Source organism: Ambystoma mexicanum, chromosome 8 (assembly GCF_040938575.1).
Source record: "Ambystoma mexicanum isolate Mex_15411 chromosome 8, UKY_AmexF1_1, whole genome shotgun sequence".
NCBI classification, from domain to species: Eukaryota; Metazoa; Chordata; class Amphibia; order Caudata; family Ambystomatidae; genus Ambystoma; species Ambystoma mexicanum.
This window is the reverse complement of record NC_090929.1, coordinates 43,383,239-43,406,039: the sequence shown is the minus strand read 5'-3', so window position 1 is coordinate 43,406,039 and position 22,801 is coordinate 43,383,239. Positions and strand designations below refer to the sequence as shown.

The following is a 22,801-nucleotide window of genomic DNA, read 5'->3' as shown; positions in this document are numbered from 1 at the left end:
CCTTGGCACTTCCATTAACATCCTTATTCTTCTTCAACTACTGAAGGGTAGTTTGAGTCCCGCCAAACCAAAGATCTATATGGCGTTTGTGGACCTAGTGCAGGCCTTCGATCAGATCAATCGTAGCAAACTATGGTCCAAACTAATTTTGAAGAAGTGTCCGCCCGCTATATTCCATCCTATTACAGCCTTGCACATAAATACATCTTTGCGCGTGATGCCCAATAAAGCCGGCTTACTCTCAGACCAAATAAGAACCTTTCGTGGAGTGAAGCAAGGTTGTCCTCTGGCCCCGGGGCTTTTCAACTTTTTCCTGGAGGACCTTCCTGAAGCATTTACAGAGACGCAAGCATTTACAGCGAAGATTGGAGGATCTTACTTGCCATGCTTGGTCTACGCAGATGACATTGTGCTGATTGACCAAACCCCTGCAGGCCTCCAACGCCAACTTGACACCTTAGATCATTACATTAGTAATAACGATTTGGAGATCATCAGGGGTAAGGCTAAAATCTTGACATTTGGCCTCGGCACAAAGTGCCTAAATCGTCATACATGGTTTACTGATGGGTAAAGAATCGAAAATGTTCAGTCTTTTAAGTATTTGGGAAAGTGGTTAACTCCCTTATAGAAGCCCCAATGTCAACTCACTTGCAAACAAGAATGAAGTTGCTTTAGAGTCAAGCATCGGCGGTGAATAGGAAGTTCAGACGTTTCTCGCCAACTCCGGTATTGAAGTTTTATAAGGCCAAAGTTGTCCCTACGTTAACATATGGGGCGGAACCGCTGGTTAATCTTCCGGATCATCTCTGGAACCACCTTCGGCCCTCTACTCCTATGGCCTTGATCCGGAGAGAATTGGGTCTCAACTCCCTGAATTATTCAGTGAGCTGGAATAGTCTGGCCTTTTTTAGAAAGTGCCATGAGAAGGCTTGCCACGCAATTGTTGATTTGGTCTACAGAGATGCAGACAGGCTTAAATCGAACACTGGTGAAATTGTCTGCGGCATCCCTGTCCCTGTTAGATGAAATCTGCAGTTCTTTGGATCAACTTCTGGCCAACTCTGAGAGAGTAAAAAGGAAGGCTCAGGAGTCCGACTGGATCAAAACTCTAGATCAGGCCAGAGGGTACAAGTTGGTGGCAGATATTGCCTCTGAAATTTGTACTCGAAATACGCTCTGCCCCTACTTGAAACTCTTTCCGGACAAAAGAGCAAGGGACTTTTTTTGCGAACAAGATTGAACTTACATCCGACAAATCAAATCAGAGCAATCAGAGGCCAGGCGGACGATAACTCTTGTCTATATTGCCACAACCCTGTTACACCAGAGTCTCTCTTCCATCTGATGGCTCAATGCCCTGATTTAAAAGACCAACATTCCAAACATTTCCGCTCTTTTTTCTCTGACTCTATTTTGAATGAGGAGAAAGCTTGGTGGTCTTGCCTTTGTCAGGTCAAAAAATGCCATATCCTTTAGCAGTGATGACATTTCTGCTGGAGGTTTTACCGGAGAGTGCTATGTTTAGAAAATTCTAATTGTTCTAATTTTTCTCTTTCTTTTTTCTTTCTTAGCTTTTAATATTGCACAATTGTTTTTTAAATTCGGAACGTCATTATTTATTGACTTGGTTTTCTGGTTCTCCGTTTCTTTGCTCTTTATTCAGTTTTGCTAAAATAAATTGTTTATGCAATTTTGATGCAAATAAAAAATAAAAAGAAAAAGAAAGGCAGAAGATCAAGCCCCAATGACCCCCAGATGACCCACACTTACATCTGGAAAAATCGGAGTTATGGGGTCAGTAAATGCAGTGCATCTGTCTCCCCCTGTCCTTCATGGGATAACAATGGGAACAAGTCCCATTGTCAAGAATATTTTCAGCTTAGGTTACAGGGCTGTACAAGTATATACAACAAGGATAAAGTCAACGAGTATATACAACAAGGATAAAGTCAGCAAGTTCAGAACAGTTAGGAGTTCAAAAGCATTTAGATATTATATACAGACAGAAATATGGTCGACACAAGTAGCAGAGTATTGCGAAATACATTAGAGAATATATGCAGAAAGGGTTAGGGATAAGCTATAAGGCAGTATCTTGCGAAAAAGCAACATTATATACAGTGCAGGATACTAGAGTGGGGCGGCAGTCGTCATCCAGTGTTTTAGCAGTCGTTTTCTTTAATCCAGTTGATGATGTTGAGTCTGAAGTGTCGGTAGGTTTGGTCTGCCCTTAGGGCCGAGGGTAGGGAGTTCCACAGCTGAGCGGCTTTGACTGGGAAGCTACACTCTCCAGTTTTTGAAAGTTTAAACCTGGGTAACGTTAGGAGATTAGAGTTGGCAATTCTTATTAGCCGGTTGGACGATTGTCTATTAAATCTTTCTATAAGATAGCGTGGGACGGCGTTATTTAGAAACTTATGTGTGAGGCCGTTTTTAATAAGATTTTATCGTTGGTGGTGGGTCAATTATTAATTCTCCTTGTCTTTGAAATATGACCTTTTTTTGCTATAGCCAACGCTGCTCTAAGGGCGTTGTTTTGGAGAATCTGAATTTTAATAATGATATACTTATTGGCCCCCAGATATAGGGCATTGCAGTAGTCAAGTTTCGATAAAATGAGGGCTCTAGCCAGAGTAGTGCAACTGTGCGAGGAGAGGAAGGGCTTGGCAGCTCTAATTAGCTTACAGGTGTAAGCAGTGGCGGAAGCCATGGAGATGACTTGTTTGGAGAAGGAGAGGGTGGCGTCTAAGTAGAAACCTAATGTTTTAACTTCTTTGGCAACTTTAATGGTGTTGCCATTGATGTTAAAGCTAGTGTATTTGTCGCTGAATTTATTAAAGTTTGGGGTGGTGTCGAGGATGATGAGCTCAGTTCTGTCATTCAGGCATAGACCGTGGGTGGCCATACATGCCTGGATGATGAGGTAAACTCTATTCACCAAGGCCAAATCCTTGTCATAATCTCCCATCAGCGGTATGAGGATCTGGGAATCATCTGCATAGTTAGTGTAGGTGATGCCAAGAACATCAAGATCATCGAAAAGGGGCTTAGTGAATATGTTGTAAAAGGTAGGTGAGACACATGAACCCTGTGGCACTCCACAGGTGATGGGAATGGGGTCGGCAGATGCTGATGGTGAAAAGAAACGCATGGTGCTATTATTCAGGAAGGATTGTATCCAGTCTATTGCTTCTTGAGAGAAGTGTGCAGCCGAATCCAGATGGTTGCAGAGGACTATGTGGTCCACCAAATCGAACGCCGCTGATAGGTCGAGTAATAGTAACAGGGTGGTTTTTCCATTGTCTCTAAGTGCGTCGATATGGGCTTTAAGGTCAATCGGCACTGTTTCAGTCCAGTGTTGGAGCCTGAAAACTGATTAACGGACTCCTAAAAGTTGGTTTTGTTCTAGATACTTTGGAGGTATTTGGAGGTATGTTATCCTGTCTAAAATTTTAAGCAGGAAAGGGACTGTGGTGATGGGTCTGTAGTTAGTGGGTATGGTGGGATCTAGTGATTGTTTTTTAAGGAGTGGGAGTACCCAGGACTCCTTAAGGTTGCTGTGGATAGTGCCAGTGGAGAAAGATACGTTAATTTGCTTAGAGATGAAAGGTGATAGGTCTCTGGCAGCATCTTTAATAATTTGAGCTGGGCATAAATCTCCATGGCAGTTTGATGGTTTGAGGGTGAGGATGACTTTTTCAACCTCTAGGAAAAGCTGAAACGGCGTGTGGGTTTGTGTGAGGGTGTGGGCGTGCTAGGTTGATTTAGGATTGTGTTCTGAAGGTTATCTTTTTTTTGGCGATCTTATCCTGCAGGGATGCTACTTTGTTAGATAGAGCTTTTTGAATGCTGGTGCACCAATTTTTGTCCTTCACACAGTTGTCTGGTATAGGGATTGGAGTTTTGAATTCTTTAAGGATTAAGAATAGTTCTTTTATGCTTCAGTTGGCTTGCAAGATTCTCTTGTTGTTAAGTGTCTTGTTTGGCGAGAAGTATTTCTTTCTTGTAGTGGGAAGATATGTTGCTAAGGTTAGACCTATTGTCGTCCGATGGTAGTTGTCTCCATATAGCTTCACTTTTTCTTTTTTCCATTCTCAGTGATTTGAGATATGCAGAGAACCAGGTATTTAGGTGCATTTTGGGTTTGCTCTTTCTCAGTTTTAGAGTGGCAATGGAGTCTAGGGCTTCAGACATTATTTTGTTATATTCATTGACTAGGATGGAGGGGTCGGTGGACTCTGGTAAGGAGTTAAGTGTCGGTAATATTAGAGGTAAAAGTTTATCGACCGTAATTTTTCTTTATTCCTGGTTGGTATAGCGGGGGACGATGGGTTGGTTTTAGTAGTCAGCGTTATGGCTTCTAGTGAGAAAGCTAGGAGGTGGTGGTCTGTCCATGACTGGGGTGTGATGGACATGATGGAGGCACTACAGTTATAGTCTGCCATCCAATCAAGAGTTCTTCCTTTGTTATGGGTGGGAAGAGTCACTCTTTGACTAAAGCCTAGTTCAGTGAGAGTGCCAGCGATTAGTGCTGCTTTCTGGTCTTTAGGGTCGTTGAACCCCAGGTTGAAATCGCCTCATAAAAGGACTTGTGAAGTATTTTTTAGGTTGTAAGAGAGAATGGTGGTTAGGTCCGCCTCAAACGACCCAATGGGGCCTGGGGTCTGTATATTAAGTTAATGGGGAGAGTTTGGGATCCAGAGGTTGTTAGTTTAGCGATCAGGGATTTGCAGGCTTTAACATCAGGTGACAGGGCTAGTCTCAAGGCTAGGTTGGTCTTGACTATTATAGCTATGCCTCCACCACAGGCCTCGGTTCTGTCAGCTCTGAGTGTTGTGTAGTCCTCTGGGACTGCAAGTATGAGGGCGGGCCGGCTGCAGTATGAAGCCATGATTCAGTGATGGCTAGGAAATCAAACTTTTCTGCCTGTATAAGGTCAGCTATTTCCGTGCCGTGAGCCACTACGGATCAGGCATTTATTAAGGCCCCTTTGAAGTGTGGAGCTTTATTCTCTGTTAGTGATTAGAATGGGATCTGGTTATTTGTTTCATTCTCGAGAGGTGCATTATGTGGTTTGTTCTACAGGCAATTTTTATTCTTAGGTAGTGGAGGAGTGAGATGAGTAGTGTTTAAGATGGTGTTGGTAGGTTTAGTTGGTGAGCATATTTATCTAATATTTGTATTGATTGTTGACCTGGCGAGAGGTTCGAATAGTTTGGGTAGTCTTGAGCAGAGTCTATGGTTTCTGGAGGAGGAGCTACATGGTCTATCATTCTTAGGTAGGTCTTGAATGTGAGTGTTGATGGTTAGTGGTTGTGCATGACTCAAGTTACTAGGTAATCGTAGTGTCGATGGGTCAGCCATGAATGCTGATAGGTGATCTAACATGGATATGTAGGGTGCAGGTGGGAGGTATAGTCCTACGGTGCTAGTCATGGAGATCAGGTCTAGAATGGCCTTTAGTAGCACTGTATATATACCCGTCACATACATAGTGAGGCAACACAGTCTGCGATAGTTGGCAAATTCAGAGTTGCTACCAATGGGGTGAGATAACAGTTTGTATTAGTAGACTAGTTCAGTATTTTCTGCCAGTAGGGTAGAAAGAGTAGGTAGGTAGGATAAGCCAATAGGCTAATTCGAATTACTACCAATAGGGTGGAATAACACAGTTTGGCTTAGTAGGCTAGTTTGAATTACTACCAATGGGGTACAATAGCACAATTTGGCATAGTAGGCTAGTTCGAATAACAACCAATAAGGTAGAATAACACAGTTAGGCACAGTAGACTAGTTTTGATTTACTATTAATAGGGTCCAGCAAAGGCAATTAACAATGCCCTACTATTTTTCTCAGCAAGCATTACGCCTAGCAAAAATGAGTGGGCATGATATAGTTCCGTTTTGCTGAACTAGCAGAGTGTGGCAATACAAACATATCGTAGGCTTGTCTCTCAGTTAACTTTCATACGCCGGTTCGGTGATGTTGACTAGTGTGCTCGAGTTATAGTGTTATAGTTGTTGTGGCTCGCAGGGCCACTGAGCACTACTCATGGCAGTGTACTGCGGGGGAGGGGGCAGATCGGTTCGGTCACGGTTGCTGGCCGTATACGACAGGAGTTGCTGAGTCATAAATACGCAGCTTAGTTGAGCAGCAGTGATCAGCGTAAACGGAGAAAAGCAAAATAAATCTTAAAGGTTTACTTACAGTGTTCAGAGGAAGGTAACGGGCAGCAGCGGGTTTGCCCGACAGTCGACGAACCGCAGCGGACAGACGCAGACAGGCGATTTTGCCACAGCCCTTCGGCTGCAGTATGCCGGCTTCCACCTGCCGGCTTGGCAAATGAGATTTGGCTATGGCCTAAGCCAATCAGAGTGCAGCGGCAAGCGGGCCGCGGAGAACACCTAGACTGGTGTTACAGGTGTGGCCATCTATGATTTTCAGAATGCGAACATCTCGTAAGGATAAGCACAAATAAATGCCTTGGTGGGTGTTTTCAAAGGATGTAGAGTTGATGTAACGGAATGGAGCAGCTTACAAGGTGTTGCTCAGGAGTGGGGAGGCATAAGAGCCTACCTGGATGTGTGATGGTGACGAGGCTATCCCAGCCTTTGTTGCAGCAAATTCAGTAATTGATGCGGTCATCTGTGTCGCTGGGGTTGAGAGAGGGCTCCAGCCCTCTCACGGACAGCTGTAGGCACGGAGAACGGCGCTAGAGGGCGCAGACAGGCCCTTTTGCCGCGGCCCTTCGGCGGATTGTCTCCTTATTACATTCCACTCACCTTTTGGTCATCGAACCTGGTTCGGGTATCCTGCCCGAGGGTTAGTATTGAATCCGGAAGAAAGGAAAACAAACTTGCCTCTGATAAAAAAGTTGTAGAACTTTGAAACGTTCACTAACACAAGATAATTGTACTTACATACAGAGACAACGTTCTGGGAAGAAGTATTGTAGGCCCTGTGACTTTTGGCACAGGCCCCATTCATCTTAGGGTTTGGTCTTCTTAAGATGGGTTACCTACTTGTGTTCTGGTTCCATCATTCACTGCATCTAGGTGACCCTTAAATCCCTGGCTTTCCAACTGGGTTGGCCCCAGACCTCCTAACTTTACCTTCTTGAATCACCCCAACCTCTTTTGAACATTCTGCAAAGACTTTTAGTGCATTGTAAACCGTGTGATCCTGGGCACATTTTGCTTTGCTCCATTTAAAGTGGGCATGGCCTATGAACTTTGGCTCTACAGTGTATACTGCCTTTATTCCCTTGCTGAGAACTCCTAAAAGTGTTGGGACCCGTTTTATTTCTATGCTCTGCCTTTTTTTTCTCTCCCTTTAACTTAACTATTGGAGTGCCATCTAGGTTACGCGCTCACATCTGTTTTAACAAAATGTGGTGTTTTAACTCTGACTTGTCTAATAGTTATCAAGGGAGGCGTGTATACTTTAACTGACTGTGTTTTAACTTGCTTTTGATTTAGAGTGTTAGTATATCGCCTAAAGTGTGTTTTAAATAAATAATTATATACTTTTGATACAAAGCTCTGGTCAGTGTTTGTTTGCTCTACTGTGTTTTTAGCCCTATTGTGAATACTCTATATACTGCCCTACTCTTCTTGAGAGCGGTCTGACTACTCAGTTACACCTACCAGGTAAATCTGGTTGGTGCAGACTGCTACCAATTGGTTTACTGCTTACTCCTGTAGTCTTAATCTTTCTGCAGTGTTCCCCAAGGGAATGGCACATAATTCTGCCTAACACACTGCATCAGCCTCACAATGGGTGGAATATAGGCACGCACCCAGTCACAGGTGAGTGTTGTGGAGAATTCTCAAAATGTGCTAATTCCTCTCTACCTTAGAGACCTCCAGCACTTTTGCTAAACTTTGGAAGCTTTTCAATTCAATGTGTTTTCCGTGTTTATTTCTTTGGTTATGGAGTTTTTAGACAACTCCATAGGCATCATCTTTTCATTCGTTTCACACAGCACCCTCAGTTCAGTGACACAGGGGAAGCCTTTTAGGCTGTCTCAGGGTATAAATACCTTCTCTGGGATAAACTACTGTTTCCCAGAGAAGGTAAAGTTAAATTGACTTTACTAGTCTTTTTAAATTCCTAGACCCAGCACACACTATCTTCCAATAGAGTGCTGGAGGGGTTACCTAGTATCGCCTATGTATTAGAAACTCATGTAGCAGTCAAATGCTACCCTTTCCTCTCGAAATGGCTGGTGGCAGTGGTTTTCCAACGAACTACCATGATTTTTCCCGACCGCGAACACCGGTAGCTAAAAATCGTGGGAGCCATGTTTTTCAAGATGTCGTCAGAGCCCCCTTTGTTTACACAGGTCCCGGTCTTCTTTTTTCGCCATTTCGTTTTGGAAAGGTCCTTCTAGAGTTTGTCTCTGCGCACTAAACTAGGTTTGGTCCCTTTGTTTCTACGCCTTTGGCGGGCTTCAGGACTGAAGACCACCTCTGGTGCCCGAGTGCCTTGGGTGGGCAGGAAGTGAGGGAGGTGCCCGAAACTCCCTGTGTTTAGTCTCCTAGGAGACCCAAATGCACTCTGGCGTGATTGGCTGTCTGGCTGACTGTCCGGCAAGGACAGCCACCCTGCTGGGTGATTGGCAGCTAGGCTGGAATGAATGGGAGAAAACTGTTCAAAAGGTGAGTCTCTTGCACTGGAAGGCAGAGTCGAACACTGGAACGAAAGAACCGAAGACGAGCTGGAAGAGGACGGCTGCTGCAACTCCTGGGCCGTTGATTTGCCCAGTGAAGCCCTGCTGCAGGTCCGAATCGCCAAGTTCATCTTGACAGAGAAGCCCTTCAAGGACGACTTCTCCCTTTGAGTTGGTGGACCAATCAACTCGTAAGCCACCTGGACACCATTCTCGGAGCTGGTTGTATTTTCCTCAGAGTGCTGCAGGAAACCGAATAGCCAGGGAGGACACCAGTTTTTTGCCAGCTTTGTTACCAGTCCCCATGCAGTGCAGGAGTCCCCCGACGTCGTCCCTCTTGTCCCCACGACAGAGGCTCAGGAACATCGAGATCTGCAGGAACTGCCAGGAACAGAAGTCTTCACAGCTGCATCTTTTTCTTCAATACAAGGTACTGTGAAAACCCGACCAAGAGAACTTACCTCTCACTGCGAAAGTGCGTACAACTTTGGCAACTTGCAGGCCTAGTCACCTTGCGACTCGACATATGAACCTTTCTTCCGTGAACTACTTCCGAGAACCGTGGCAAAGACTTTTCCGTTTAAATACCAGAATCGTTTTTACCTATACAAGACACTAGTTCATTGACTTTGGCCTACCTATTGCATTGTATCAACTCCTCTGGTGAACTCAAAACTATTTGCACTGTTTAAGAGTAACTCTATTATTGGTTTTATTAACTTATGTCTTTTTGCTCCTACTTTAAATGCTCTGAATGCCATTTTGCTCCTACTTCAAAGTAGTTTAAATGTCTCAGAACCTGATAGTGTAAAGTACTGTAGTATATTTTTGTGTGATATTGATTGCCTCCTTCTAGTGAATGTTTTCTAACTGACTGTAATAAATTAAGAAGTGTTTTACCAAGAAACCTTGGGTATAAGTGTCTACCTGAATACTTGTAATTATAGACCTCTGTGTAACACCCATACAATCTCACATTCCCTCTTGAGATAAGCCTGGCTGCTCAGCTGGCTACCAAAACCTGTGTGTACAGTCTTATACCAAAGGTTGGTTTTGCTTACACCTGTAGTCCTAGTTGTGTGTAGTGGTCCCAGATGGTACTGCATACAAACTTTGCCTAACAGTGAGGCACTGCATCAGCCTCAAGATGGGTGGAATATAGGCACCTAGCTGGTCACAGGTGAGGCACTGCATTAGCCTCATGATGGGTGGAATTCAGACACATACCCGATCACAGGTGAGGCACTGCACCAAGCTCAGAATAGAGCCATCGAAGATGTCTGAGATGACACTGCGGTAACGTAGTTCTTTCTTTTTCTTCCCTCTAGCTTGCATCTGGCCTGAAAACAAAGATTAGACACCCTTTTAGAAAGAAATAGTAAACAGTACATTCCAATGGCCACTCGTCAATTAATTACAAAAGCACACCTCAAATTGCAACTCAACACTGCACACTCGTGCAAGTCACAACACAGATTCCGCGCACCGCTAAACACACATATGACACACACTCTAATAATAGCAGTGGACACTCATCAGAGCTGATAAGCTAGCTCAGGGAGTTACAAGCTTATTTCAGACATGGGTAAGCAACCTAGAGACACAGGTATGCCCAGCAGGGCTGACAGCCCTTTATCCGTCTAAGGCTGATAAATTGAGTATTATATTAAATTGGCTTTATAAAAGAAGGGTCTTCTGTCAACGGAGCTTGAAGTTGCTAAGAGGAGAGCGGTGGCACGGACATTCTTCCTCGAGTGGTTGTCCCGGGTGTCTGGAGAGGCCTACCTAGCATGGTATCCACGAAAGCTTCTTGTTGTGCCTCATGACCCCCATACATAGTGCGGTCTGGATGCCGCCTATTCCTCAGGGCAGGCAAAAGGGAATCCATTGCAATATTGGATCTGTTTATCAGAACCAGGAGATGCTAGCGTGCTCCCACATGCAGAGAGGCAACCCCAGTGACAATGACTACTGCGGACGTTGACATGGCAGTGGTTTTGTGGTATAAGTGAGTGCCTGCCTTACCCATCGATGACTTCAGTGTCCTGGGCCATGCCAGAGGCAGGAAGGCAGTGCAACACAGTGGAATAGTCTGGTGGTCATCCGGCATTGTAGCAGCCCGTCTTTGGTTGATGGCTTAGACACTGGAAAATGGCAGCATTCTCAGAAGCGAGTCAGTGTTCCTGCAAATGCTTTACCTGGTCCACAAGTCCAGAGGGCACTAAACACTCCACTTGTCTCTCAAAAAAATTAGGTATCTTAATCTCATGATCAGCAAGGACACACCATCGGCAAACCCTCCCCTCTCAGATTTCTTTTTTTATCATCTTTATTTAAATTTAAATCAACATATCAATAAAATAATGGTGAAAATCACAAAACATGGAAAATTTTTAGCAAAATCTCAAATATACAAATATCAACAATCCCACTAGAAATCAACGTGTTCAAAAAACCCCGCCCCTGTACTAATTCCGATACTAAACTCAACAAACTACAACCACAAACAAACAAAAACACCACATCAACCCCCCAACCCAACCCCACAATTATCAATCTAAATTACTCTACACCTTACCCAAATAAATCATTAAAAGAATCCCAACTCTCACAGTATTCAGTCTCCCGATGTAGCCGATAAGAACGAGATCTTTCATATTTTGACAATAAGCGCAAATCCACCAACCAACCCTCCATGTGTGGCTTTTTCCATGATTTCCATACTTTCATAATGTGTTTTACTGCCATCCCCTCTCAGATTTCAATTCCTCATTTATGCATATTTCAGTACAATTCATTGCTCCCACTCCTCTCACTATCGTCTTGATCTATTGCCTGCAGGGCACCCTCAACATGTTCCTCTCCGATCTTGGCCCCTTCTCGAAATGCTTCAAGCTGATGTTCCATCCTTCACAATGTCAGACTTCCCTCAAGTCCAACTGACAACGCACAAGTCAACCTACATAACCTTCTAAACCACAACGAAGGCAACTCTCTCGATCACATGTTCCTATCTTACACCTGGTCTCCTCTACTCCCACAATTGAATCCTCCCCATCTGATCACTCTCTCATTCACTTCACCATCTCTATTCCTCCCTCACTCTCCCATTCCCCTCCCTATTCTATTACCAAAGCTAAATTCAAGCCTGACTCCATGGTCCCCTACCCTCAACCAAGTCAACATCACACTCCAAGCACGCCCTACTCTACTTGCTCAAAGTCTTTACTAAATTTCACCCTGCATTATCTGGCCCTTCAGTGATCTAGATCCTGCCAGCTCTTAACCCTCCATCCCCTGCATTCTTAGCCATGAGATTCCCTTTCAGATGCGGAGGAGGGCAATGCGTTGATGCTTACATTGAATGTACAAAGACTGATTCACCCACCCTTCTCACTGCCCAAAAGGACTTTACAGACCACATCTCTCCACACAGCCAAATCCTCCTATTAAGCTTATCTGGTTTCCTCTCTCCGCTGACACCCTTGCAAACTATCCATGACCCTCCAGGCCATAATTTCCCATACAAGCACTGCTCCATTTCCCCCTTTTCTCTATGCTGCTGACTTTGCCTCTACTTCTCCACTAAATTCACCAAAACAAGGGACATGACGACTGTGACAAATACTTGGATGTCGATAGTTCTCCACGAGGGACAGCCCCTTCCCATTTCTTTTATTTTATTGTGTATTTATAAAGCGCCTATACATCAAATGGTGTTTCAAGGCGCCACAAGACAAAAAAAAAAGGAAAAAGCGGAGGGGACACGGGAGAATACAACAATAACGGTCCTACTAGGCCTTGTGTCATTCGGATCGTGCAAGTGCAGTAACAAGAAGTGCAGGGGGGAGGGCAGGGGGGGGCAGAAAGGCAGCATACATGTGCGTGGGAGAGGAGGAGAGGAAGAAGAGGGCACCTGAGGCAAGGCAAGTGCTAAGGGGAGGCCAGGTGGGCAAGTGTCAGGGGAAGCAGGGAGAGCAGGGAGTGAGAACCACATGCTAAGTGCAAGAACGGGTGTGGACCAGGCTCAGTAGGGATGCACACACAGCCAGGCTAATCAGGGGAAGGGGGCCCGGAAGGGCAAGTGCAGGTTGGAGGGGAGGGGAGGTAGAACGGGGTGCTAGGGTAGACTGGGTGAGGAGGGCCTGGTGCCCTGTAGGACTCAGAAGGGACCAGGCAGTCAGTCAATGCAGCAGAGGGGGTATTAGCAGGTGAGGGAGAGTGGGAAGGAAGAAGAGAAAAGGCGGGTCTTGAGAAGCTTCCGGAACTTGAGGAGATCCAGCACAAGCCTGAGTGGGGAAGGGAAGCCATTCTAGAGGGAGACTTCCGCCGAAGAGAGAGAGCTACCCCGACTCTCTGCTTGGAAAAGTGCCTGATCTGCAGAGAGTTGGAGCTAGAAGACCGAAGGGCTCTAGCGGGGATTATTTAGGGAGAGATAGTTGGATGTAGCGGGGTCTCAGGCCCCCGAAAGCCTTGTGGATGATGCAGAGGTTCTTGAACTTGATCCTCGCAGCCACCGGGAGCCAGTGGAGAGATTTTAGGGCTGGAGAGATGCAGTCCCTGGGCTTGAGGCCAGGGATAAGTCTTGCAGTCCTATTCTGGATTAGTTGAAGGGGGCGAAGGGTGGATAAAGGTAGATTGAGGAAAAGGCTGTCGCAGTAGTCCAGCTTAGAGAGGACCAGAGCTCTGGAGACATTACGTTTCTGGTGGGAAGGGGAGGAAAGAGAGAATGCCTTGGAGGAGGTGCAGCTGAAAGTGGGTCTTCTTAACATGGTCTGCGATTTGAGGAGAGAAGGAGAGAGAGGAGTCGAATATGACAGCAAGGTTTTTAGCCTCACAAGAGGTGAGGGGGCCCATGAAGGGCAGCCACAGAGTAGGAAGGAAGATTGGAGCAGGGGTCCCAATGAGAAGCATCTCAGTCTTGCTGGCATTGAGGCAGAGATTGTTACAAGCGTACCATGCCTGAATAGCAGTCAGACAGTCAGGAATGAGAGAGGAAGAAGAGGAGGAGGTGGAGGGAAGCTTGAAGGAGAGCTGCCTGTCGGCTGCATAACACTGAAAGTGAGGAGAGAAGGTGGAGATCAGGTGGGCCAGAGGAGCAAGGTAGATGTTGAAAAACCACGACGAGTGGATAGGGCCCTGATGGACGCCGCTGGTGGAGATTGAGGTTGAGGAGAGCAAAGGGCCCAATTGAACCTGGGAAGGTCGGTCAGAAAGGAAGGAGGTCAACCAGTCCAGTGCCAGGTCCATGATGCCAAGGGTATCACAAGGCCGATTTATACGGGTGGCATGACTGACTGTGTCAAAGGCAGAGGAAAGATCGAGAAAGATGAGAACAGAGGGAGAGTTGGAATCGAGATTGGAGAGCAAGTCTTCACAGGTTTTCAGGAGAGATGTTTCCGTGCCTCTGGCTGCTCTGAAGCCGGACTGGTGGTCGCGGAGACATCCAACAGCTTCAGTGGGGTGGATCAGTTGGGAGATAACCAACTTCTCCAAGAGTTTGCCCAGGAAGGGGGTAATAGAGATAGGTTGGTAGTTAGCCGGGTAGGAAGGGTCGGCAGAAGGCTTTTTAAGGAGAGGGTGCACAAGGGAGTACTTCAGGGGTAGTGGGAAGGAGCCAGTGGCAAATGAGTGATTGCAGAAATCAGCCAAGGATGGAGCAAGGGAGGCAATGTTGTCCTTGATAGTTATGGAGGAGCAGGGGAGCACTTGTTTGGAGGAGACTTTCTTAGAGACTACTTGTTTAGAGACCTCATTCTGGCCTATGAGCAAGAAGGAGTAGAATAGGAGGGAAGGGGACAGGGGGAGGAGCGAGGCCTGAGAGGGGTGAGGGAGGAGGGAGGGGTGTAGAGGAGAGGGAGGACAGGATGTCCTAGGTTTTGGTTGTGTAGTGGGAGGCCAGACCAGTGCAGAAGGCCTGGGAAGGCAGAGGAGAAGTGGCAAAACTGCAGTAGGATTGGTGAGTTCCTTGCAGATTTTAAACAGTTCAGCCGTGTTGCTGGTAGCTCCGGGAGATGCAGGCTTGGATATGGGCCCTCTTCTTCGAGCGGATGGAGAGTTTGTATTGCCTTTGGAGCAGGCACCAGGCCAGTCTATCAGTGGATGTGCTTGAAGCCAGCCCCTTCGTTTAGCAACTCTGCGCTTACGTTTCCGAGAGGCTAGGTCGGAATCACAGCAGGTGTTGCGATTGGAGGCAGGCTTCATGCGGATCTTCATGACAGGGGCAAGGATGTCCAGGGTGTTGGAGAGGAAGAGGTGAAGGTTGGCAAGGGCTATATAAGTGTGAGAGTCAGTGGATAGAGTGGGAGGGGGAATGAAAGAGGCGGAAAAGGCTGCAACTGTCACTTGCTTCATCGGTCGAATGACAGAGAAAAAGACTAGCAGTGCGGGCAGAGGTGTAGCCAGGGGGCCCAAGAGATCCAGATGAGAGGACAGGGGAGCATGGTCAGACCAGGAGACAGGTGTAAAGAGAGGGTTTGAGATGGGGATGTCTGCTGAGATGACAGCATCCAAGGTGTGTCCGGCTGAGTGGGTCAGACCGGAAGGTAGAATGGTGAGGGAAAGCGAGTCACAGAAGCTGCGGAAGAGTCCAGTGGCCACATCAGGAGAGTCAAGGTGAATATTGAAGTCTCTAAGAAGGGGAAGCTTGGAGGTAGAGGCCTGGAGAAAATGTGGTGAGGTCAGACCACTCCGAAAGGAAGTGGGAGACCGGACCATGAGGCCAGGAAGGGTAGGCCGCTATCCGATAGTCCCCCTTGGGTGTGGCACTCAGCGGGTGGATCTCATTATTATTATTGAATTTGTATAGAGCGCCACATGCCCATGGGCCTTAGAGCGCACAGAAAACATAAACACGAATACAAGACAGACATGGGTCAAAGCCAGAAGAGGGGAGCACTCCCCCCTTTGGGACGAGGGACGCTTATCCAGGGAGAACGCGTTATGTCCACATTGCACCACAACCTCCCTCACCCTTCTACCTAATATAGGGCACATTGGTTCCCCACACTTCCATTTATTTGTGTATGGTAGATAACACAACCCTCATGAGAAATACTGAGACGAGGAAGAGTAGGGACTACCTACCTGAAATACACTGGAAGACTGGGATGAGGAAGAATCCAACTAACCCAACAGAGATTTACCATGTCGATACTGGACCGAAGAAAATGTGCAGAGCAATGAGGAACGGCCCGTGGAACCAAAGTAAGCGTTCCAGTCAGTGTGAACACTGTATGAGCATAAAAGGTGAGGAGGGACTCAAAAGAGGTTTTGACCCTCCCTGGAGGAACCCAGAGAGAAGTAATCCCTGGAGGTGCCGGGATTGTGAGAGCGGGGAAGCAGAGGGAATCTAAGACGGTATCTGGGACACTTACTGACCTGCTGGAAAGCTCACTTACCATTTGCAGAGGTCGGACAGCCCGGAAAGCTACAGGGGCCAAGGTTCAGATGATGAAAACCGTGGGGCGTCCCCGTTAGAGGCAGATACGCTGAGAGCAAGGAGTAGAGTGCTGCAGAGCTGCCACAGCATACGAAAAGGCGAACAAAGCCTGCAGGAATCTGACCGGAGAAAGGACAAAGTCGCACAATACCCGGAGAGGGTAGGCAAGACCCTCACAGGTACCGTGGTTGCTGGGATGCTTGGTGGGGCTTTGGAAGGGTTAAAGAGACATGAAAGTCAGGTCTGGGACCCAAACACAGTTGAGAAGAGCATCACAAATCCTCATCCTCTGCACAGTACCCAGCAGAGGAGTGAGCCAGGCCGACCAGAGCAGGCAGAAAGAGAAGTACAGCTCTGGGACCCGCACTCAATTGAGAAGAGCATCACAAATCATCTTTTTATGCACAGTACCTTGCAGGAAAGTAAACCAGGTCTGCCAAGGGAAAGCAGCAGAATCCTACGGGTCTGGGACCCACACCTACATTCCAGTAAAACAAGGTGAAAGGAAGTTAGGGGAAGGGAGTCAATCCCCCTGGCAGTGTGAACTTTGGTAAAGAACCTGAGAAGGGCCTGGGGAAGGGAGTCATTACCCCAGCCTTTGTGAACTTTGGAAAGAGCAGATCGTGCTCCCCCAGTCACTTCTTCCACAGAAAAGAAAAGTCTTTCAAAGTTCCAAAGAAACAAAAGTTCACACAAATAAAAATCCACTGGTAGCAATTCCTCTTCACTGGAGGAAAAGATTCCCATTTCCAAGTTCCAAAAAGAAAACAACAGTACCAATGGCATTCCTGGACAGCCTGTCTCTCCAGGAAAAGACGAACAAAGTGGATGACAAAAATACTACTTCTGCTTGACAACTCTTCTGTTTGTAACTTCTGCTGCATCTGCTAGATACAGTGTTGTCAGGATGCTTCTGCTTGAAAATTGCTCTCACTTCAGCAACTCCCTTGATGCAACTATGAGAGCAGGCTCTCTTGCCCCACGGTTAACGTTTGGCTTAAACTATATTCAACTACTACACTACTGACAATTGTATTTGCAACCACAGTTCTGCTTCTCCGCTGCTACTGCAATTTATAAGGTTAGGTAACTTCCACAAGACATCTTCCGACCTCTACAGGCTGGCAAGACACTCTTCTCTCTTGTCACAAGAAAGGGCAGCCTATTTGCCGTTCCTTCCACCATGTAGCTACCAAACATAATTATTCTGCTGCTGATACAACTTTACAAATATTTATGCAACTTCAATGATGTTTAACAAGTACTAGCTCCATTCCCCAGCTTCATGAACACTGACTTCAATGGCTATCCCAAGGCTATAATGCCACTCTCTCCAGTCTTGGATTAGCTTTGTCACCCCTAGTGTTGGAAGTCTCTGAGGTACTGCAGCTTCAACAACTCAAACAATATTGTTTAGTTCTTAAATTAGCTGGATATGCTGTAATAGGGTTTAGGCTATTGGCTTTACTTGTTCTCTGCTCAGCTTCTACTGCTTTTACAACTTTTGCTTTATTGTTTGTGTTGTTACAAAAGATCAGTTTTCCAATAAAAAATTAAATTAGGCACACGCGACAGTTTAATTTTTGAACTGCCACTTCAAAGTTGCACGGTCCCACCTTTCTTTAGCCTCCAAGGTACATGGGACACAATGTTGCACGCACGACTTCTTAATTTCTGAAAACTGGGTTGTAATGCTTCGGGAGAAGAGTTCTTGGTTTACTGACAGCGTTCTCAGTATTAACAAGAGGTACGCAACCGTTCAGCATCGAGTTGTGTTTAACAATGGGAGAAGAAAAAGGCTTTTACAATACGTGGGTGTTTCACTTTGATATCTTCATTGCGTGTTATATTTCCCTTATCAATAGGACTTCCCAACTCTACAAACAAGTTTATCTTGCTCAATTGTGCAGGCAAGTGTTAAGAAAGCTGGCTACTGTTACCGGCAAGGTATTTTAGCTGATTTGGAGTATGAAGATTAATTTTCCCGACTCCACAATCACTGTAATTGCAGGTTGCTTCTGCTTCCCAGCTTGGTTTCATCAACTACTACTGCTGCAGGAACTCTTGGGACCCACACCCTCTGCAGCATGGGTGTCTCCAATATGCCTTCATCAAAGGAGAGACTTCTACTCTCCAGTTTCCATCAGCTTGCTTCTGCACACGGGCCTTTGGTGGATGCACAACTTCAGCTCTGCATTCACAGCAAATAGGCACACTTTGAAAAACTGCCTGTTTCATCCAGCCCCTTCCAGTGCTGCCACAACTGTAAGGAAGACATGGTATCAAACAGTAAGACAGACACAAGTGATCACAGTTCAAGGGAGTTTATTGAACTTCAATTGGGTTTCTTCAACTTCAATATCTAATCCTAAATCTAAAGATGGGCACAAGCTACGTCCATCAAATAATAATAACGCAGTCCTAGTATATCATGTCAAAATAAAAGGGCCTATACTAATAAACATATTGCCAATCCTTACCTACAAATAGCGTGGGAAACAATGTTATGCAAAAGAAAAGTGTTCAAGAAATGATTTGTCAGGATATTCAAGCCGTTGGCTTCCCTTCTCCATGTTTTCAGCACAGGACAAGGCGGCACACTTGAGCTTGGCACAGTCTCTGGCACAAGGATGCAGTTCAAAACCTCAACATCAGGACCTTCTGTGTCAAAGTCCCTTTGCCATTCAAAGTCTCTTATTTCAGAGGGCCTGAAGCAACACGACAAACATTAAAGTTCCTGTCTTCTTAGAATTTCACATGTACAACTTCTCAGGTGATTTTCGGTTCACCCCTGGTCCCCCTCCGCCGGGCTCAGACCCACTTTGACACAAAACCTTCTCGGGTGATTTGCTGTTCACCCCAGGTCCCCCTCCGCCAGGCTCAGACCCACTTTAACACAAAGCTTTCAATTGATCTCCCTCCGCCGGGCTCGGACCAACTTTATCTACTTTTCCAAGCTTTCTTTACTTGAAAAATCGAAGACTTTCGACTGTGAGCAGGATTTCGCTCAACCTGTTGCAGGACCACTTCGGTTCAGAATTACTTGTTCTCTTCTTGATATAAATATTTTCTCACTTTCACTTTTGCTACTTCTTAGCTGAAAGACCTTCGATTGAACACCCACGCAGTGCCGGACCACTCTGTTAAAGGTATTGTATCTTACTTTGTATCGATCTCCCCAACTCACCGGCTGTCTTGATTTCACTGATGCTGCTTTGTTCTTGGAGCCAAGGTCGGTACCACAGTAGCTCGTGCTTCTCCCGCCTTGATTATTGATGCAAGAGGGTCCCGGGAATTTCCAACACAAAATGCAGGATTCTTCAGCCTGGTTTCCTGGTCTTACACTTTCTATTCTATAGGTTTCCGGAAAGTAATGGTTCCTTGTTGAAAAGGTCAAGGGAACTTCCCTACTTCCAATCCCCTTTTGTTTTGCGGTCTTTCTTTTCTCGTTCAGCTGCTGTCTCGAAACTGCTGTTTCTTTGTGCGCTTTGCCTCGCACAGAGTGTGCTCTCGAAGCTTACTGGAAGTCAGGTGTGTGTGTGATGGACAGTTATTGCCTGACCTCTCCTGACCATTTTATTGGGACAAGTCAGGTATACTGCTTGGGTGTTAGCCTTTTCATAGTGGGCTGTCCGTGAGAAAGTGTTTGTGTTGTAAAAAGGGTAGCGGGGGGGTAGAGTTCCCAAATATCCTACCATGGTAGGATGGGGTAAAGGTATTCTAGGGAAGGGGATACCATGTTTCACCATCCGGTGTCCCACTGCCCGAAAAACCCTCACCCAGGTGATCCTCCCACAATGGACCACACCCAGGAACTGTATCCAAAAGTGATGGCTGTGTCCTGCCCACCTGGATGACAGATCGTTGGGAACTAGTGGGTGAGACACCTTCTGGTTTCTCACACAACCAAACATGGTTTGTGAGCACAGGACCAACTCAGAGTCTGTAGGTGAAATCTGCCCCGCCTCTACTATGGCATCCCTTCTGTGGTCACACTTCCCAGTGAACTGCCAGCCTCGTGTTCTGCTCCTTCTACTTCTGCTACTGCCGACCTTCCTGCTTCCACTCCAGCTTCTTTCTACTGCCCCTCCCTGCAGTAGCTGTTTATGCCCCTCAGGGGTGTTAACTGGTTTCAGGTACAGGCCTTTAAAACAAATGGCCTGACCCGGCCAAGAGCTGTTAGGCTTGCCTGCCTGACCTGAGCTCCTGTATGCTTCTTTAGTCCTCCTTTCCTTCACAGTACCTGAGGGATTCTGGGATATGTAATGCTTGGCTACACCTTTAGACTGACAAAAAGCCATTAAAGGGTGGGGTTACGGGGAAAGTTAAAAAGGGGTTCCTCCCAGTCTTCCTGATCTGATCCTCCCACAGTACACCAGTCCCAGGGTCGGGATCAGAGAGCACCCGCCTTCCCCGGGGCACATGAGAAGGATCCCAAACCCGGTTTCTGGGGAGAATCCTGGGGAAGGGAAGGCCTGGGGAAGGGAGTCATTCCCCTGGCACTGTGAAACTACAGAGAACAAGATACCCAGAGAAGGGAGGCATTCTCCAGGAACACAATAGTAAACAAATGTATGGGCGATAAGGAATGATTTTTGAGTTGGAACCTTTCAGTTTGAACTGAGAACTTTACAGCATCTCAAGCTGGAGCATTGTGTTGTGTTGTGGACAGGAACTGAGACCTGGGGAAGGGAGTAATTCTCTCAGGCGCAGTTCCCACTTATCAAATGGAACTATGATACAGTGACCAGGAGAAGAACAAGTTACTTTCTTACCTGGTAACGTTCTTTCGCTGGGATGGTCCGACAACGTATTCCATATCTATGACAGGTAATGTCCACAGCTGTGCTGCTTCGGAAAATCTTTGGCGTCTGCGTCCTGCGTTGATGACGTTGATGCGCCGATCCCTGAGGACCTCCTCCGACGGCCGACGTCACCCGATGTGATAAGTAGGACGCATGACGCCCATAGTCTCACTTATAGTTTTTTCCCAGAACGTGTGCCACCAGTTTTCTGCCAGTCAGACACACAAGGCCTTGCGGAACGCAAGCTGCAATCGCAAAAGAAATTCTGCAGCGGGGAAGGCAGAGAGGGAGCAATATGGAATACATCGTCGGACCATCCCATCGAAAACGTTACCAGGTAAGAAAGTAACTTGTTCTTCAAGGGGATTGGGTCCTCCGACGTATTCCATATCTATGACAGACTCCCAAAGCAGTATCAAGCAAGGAGGTGGGAAAGAATTTAGAATACAAATTTAGCATGCCCAATCAAATTACGGAATAGAGAACTGCCTTGCCAAAGGCCAGATCTTGCCCTCTGATGGAATCGAGGGAGTAGTGACGTACAAAAGTATGTACGGAAGCCCAGGTGGCTGCATCACAGATGTGACGAATAGGAACTCCCCTCTGCAGAGCAGTAGTCGCAGCCACTCCCCTGGTAGAATGGGCCAACAAGCCAGCCGGAGGATCCTTACCCGCCAAGCGGTAACACTCGGAGATAGCTAAAATAATCCACCGAGACAAAGTCTGTTTCGTCACAGCTTGTCCCAAACGCTTTCCAGCATAACCAATGAAAAGTTGATCGTCCACTCTGACCCGGGACATGCGTGAAATATAAAAGCTCAACGCTCTCCTAGGATCAAGCCTATGGAGCCGCTCCTCTTCCTTACCAGGATGTGGAGGAGGATAGAACGCCGGAAGAATAACCTTTTGGCTCAAATGAAATTCCGAAACCACCTTCGGAAGAAAAGAAGGACGAACTCTAAGGACAACCCTGTCCTTATGAAACACAGTGAAGGGTGGCTTAACTGAAAGTGCCTGTAACTCACTCACTCTGCAAGCCGAAGTGACCGCAACCAAAAACACAGTTTTCAGAGTTAATAGCCTCAAAGGGCAAGAATGTAAAGGCTCAAACGGAGCACCCATAAGAAACTTAAGAACAAGGTTCAAATCCCAACCTCGCACCAGAAAAGGTGACGGAGGGAACACATTAGTGAGCCCTTTCAAAAACTGCGAAATTAAAGGAATTTTAAAATAGGAACACTCTTCAGACGAGCGCTTAAATATGGACAGCGCCGCCAGGTAACCTTTAATGGTCCCCACTTGCAAGCCCCTGTGGGCCAAAGAAAGCAAAAAAGACAGAACCATGGGAATGTCACATTCAAAAGGATCCACATTCTGTACTCTGCACCAGTCGCAGAACTTTCTCCAACGGCAACGGTACAGAGACTTAGTTGCCGGCCGCCTGGCCGTGAGCAACACCTCCATCACATCTTCAGGGAGGTCCCAATCCTTATACCTCAACCTTTCAGAAGCCAAGCGTGAAGATTGAGGGATCTGACCTCTGGAAGGAGAACCTGACCCCCCTCCCGTGAGAGCAGATCGTCTCGGTAGGGAAGAAGACGTGGAGGGCAGATGGACAAGTCTAGAAGGTCCGGGTACCACGTCCTGCAGGCCCACGCCGGAGCAATGAGGATCATCCGGGAACCGAACCTCCGTAACCTCCGCAGCACTTGCGGGATGACGGGGACTGGAGGAAAAGCGTACAGCAGTGGGAATGACCACTCCACCACAAACGCGTCTCCTAAGGCTCCTTTTGGAGGAAATTCCCGCGAGCAAAACCTTTCGCACTTCCGGTTGACACTGGAGGCGAAGAGATCCACTTGAGGGGTCCCTCAAAGGGC

At 46.7% G+C, this 22,801-nt stretch overlaps 1 protein-coding gene across 6 annotated transcripts in view; it reads right to left on the bottom strand.

Annotated features, from left to right (window-relative positions):
• USP20 (ubiquitin specific peptidase 20) overlaps positions 1-22,801 on the bottom strand; it is a 587,649-nt gene that overhangs the window by 214,785 nt on the left and 350,063 nt on the right. For all 6 annotated transcript variants that reach the window (XM_069609236.1, XM_069609235.1, XM_069609237.1 and 3 more), the window contains exon 12: positions 9,903-10,015. In XM_069609236.1, the coding sequence (XP_069465337.1) occupies positions 9,903-10,015 (113 nt within the window). The remainder of the gene's footprint in view (positions 1-9,902; positions 10,016-22,801) is intronic.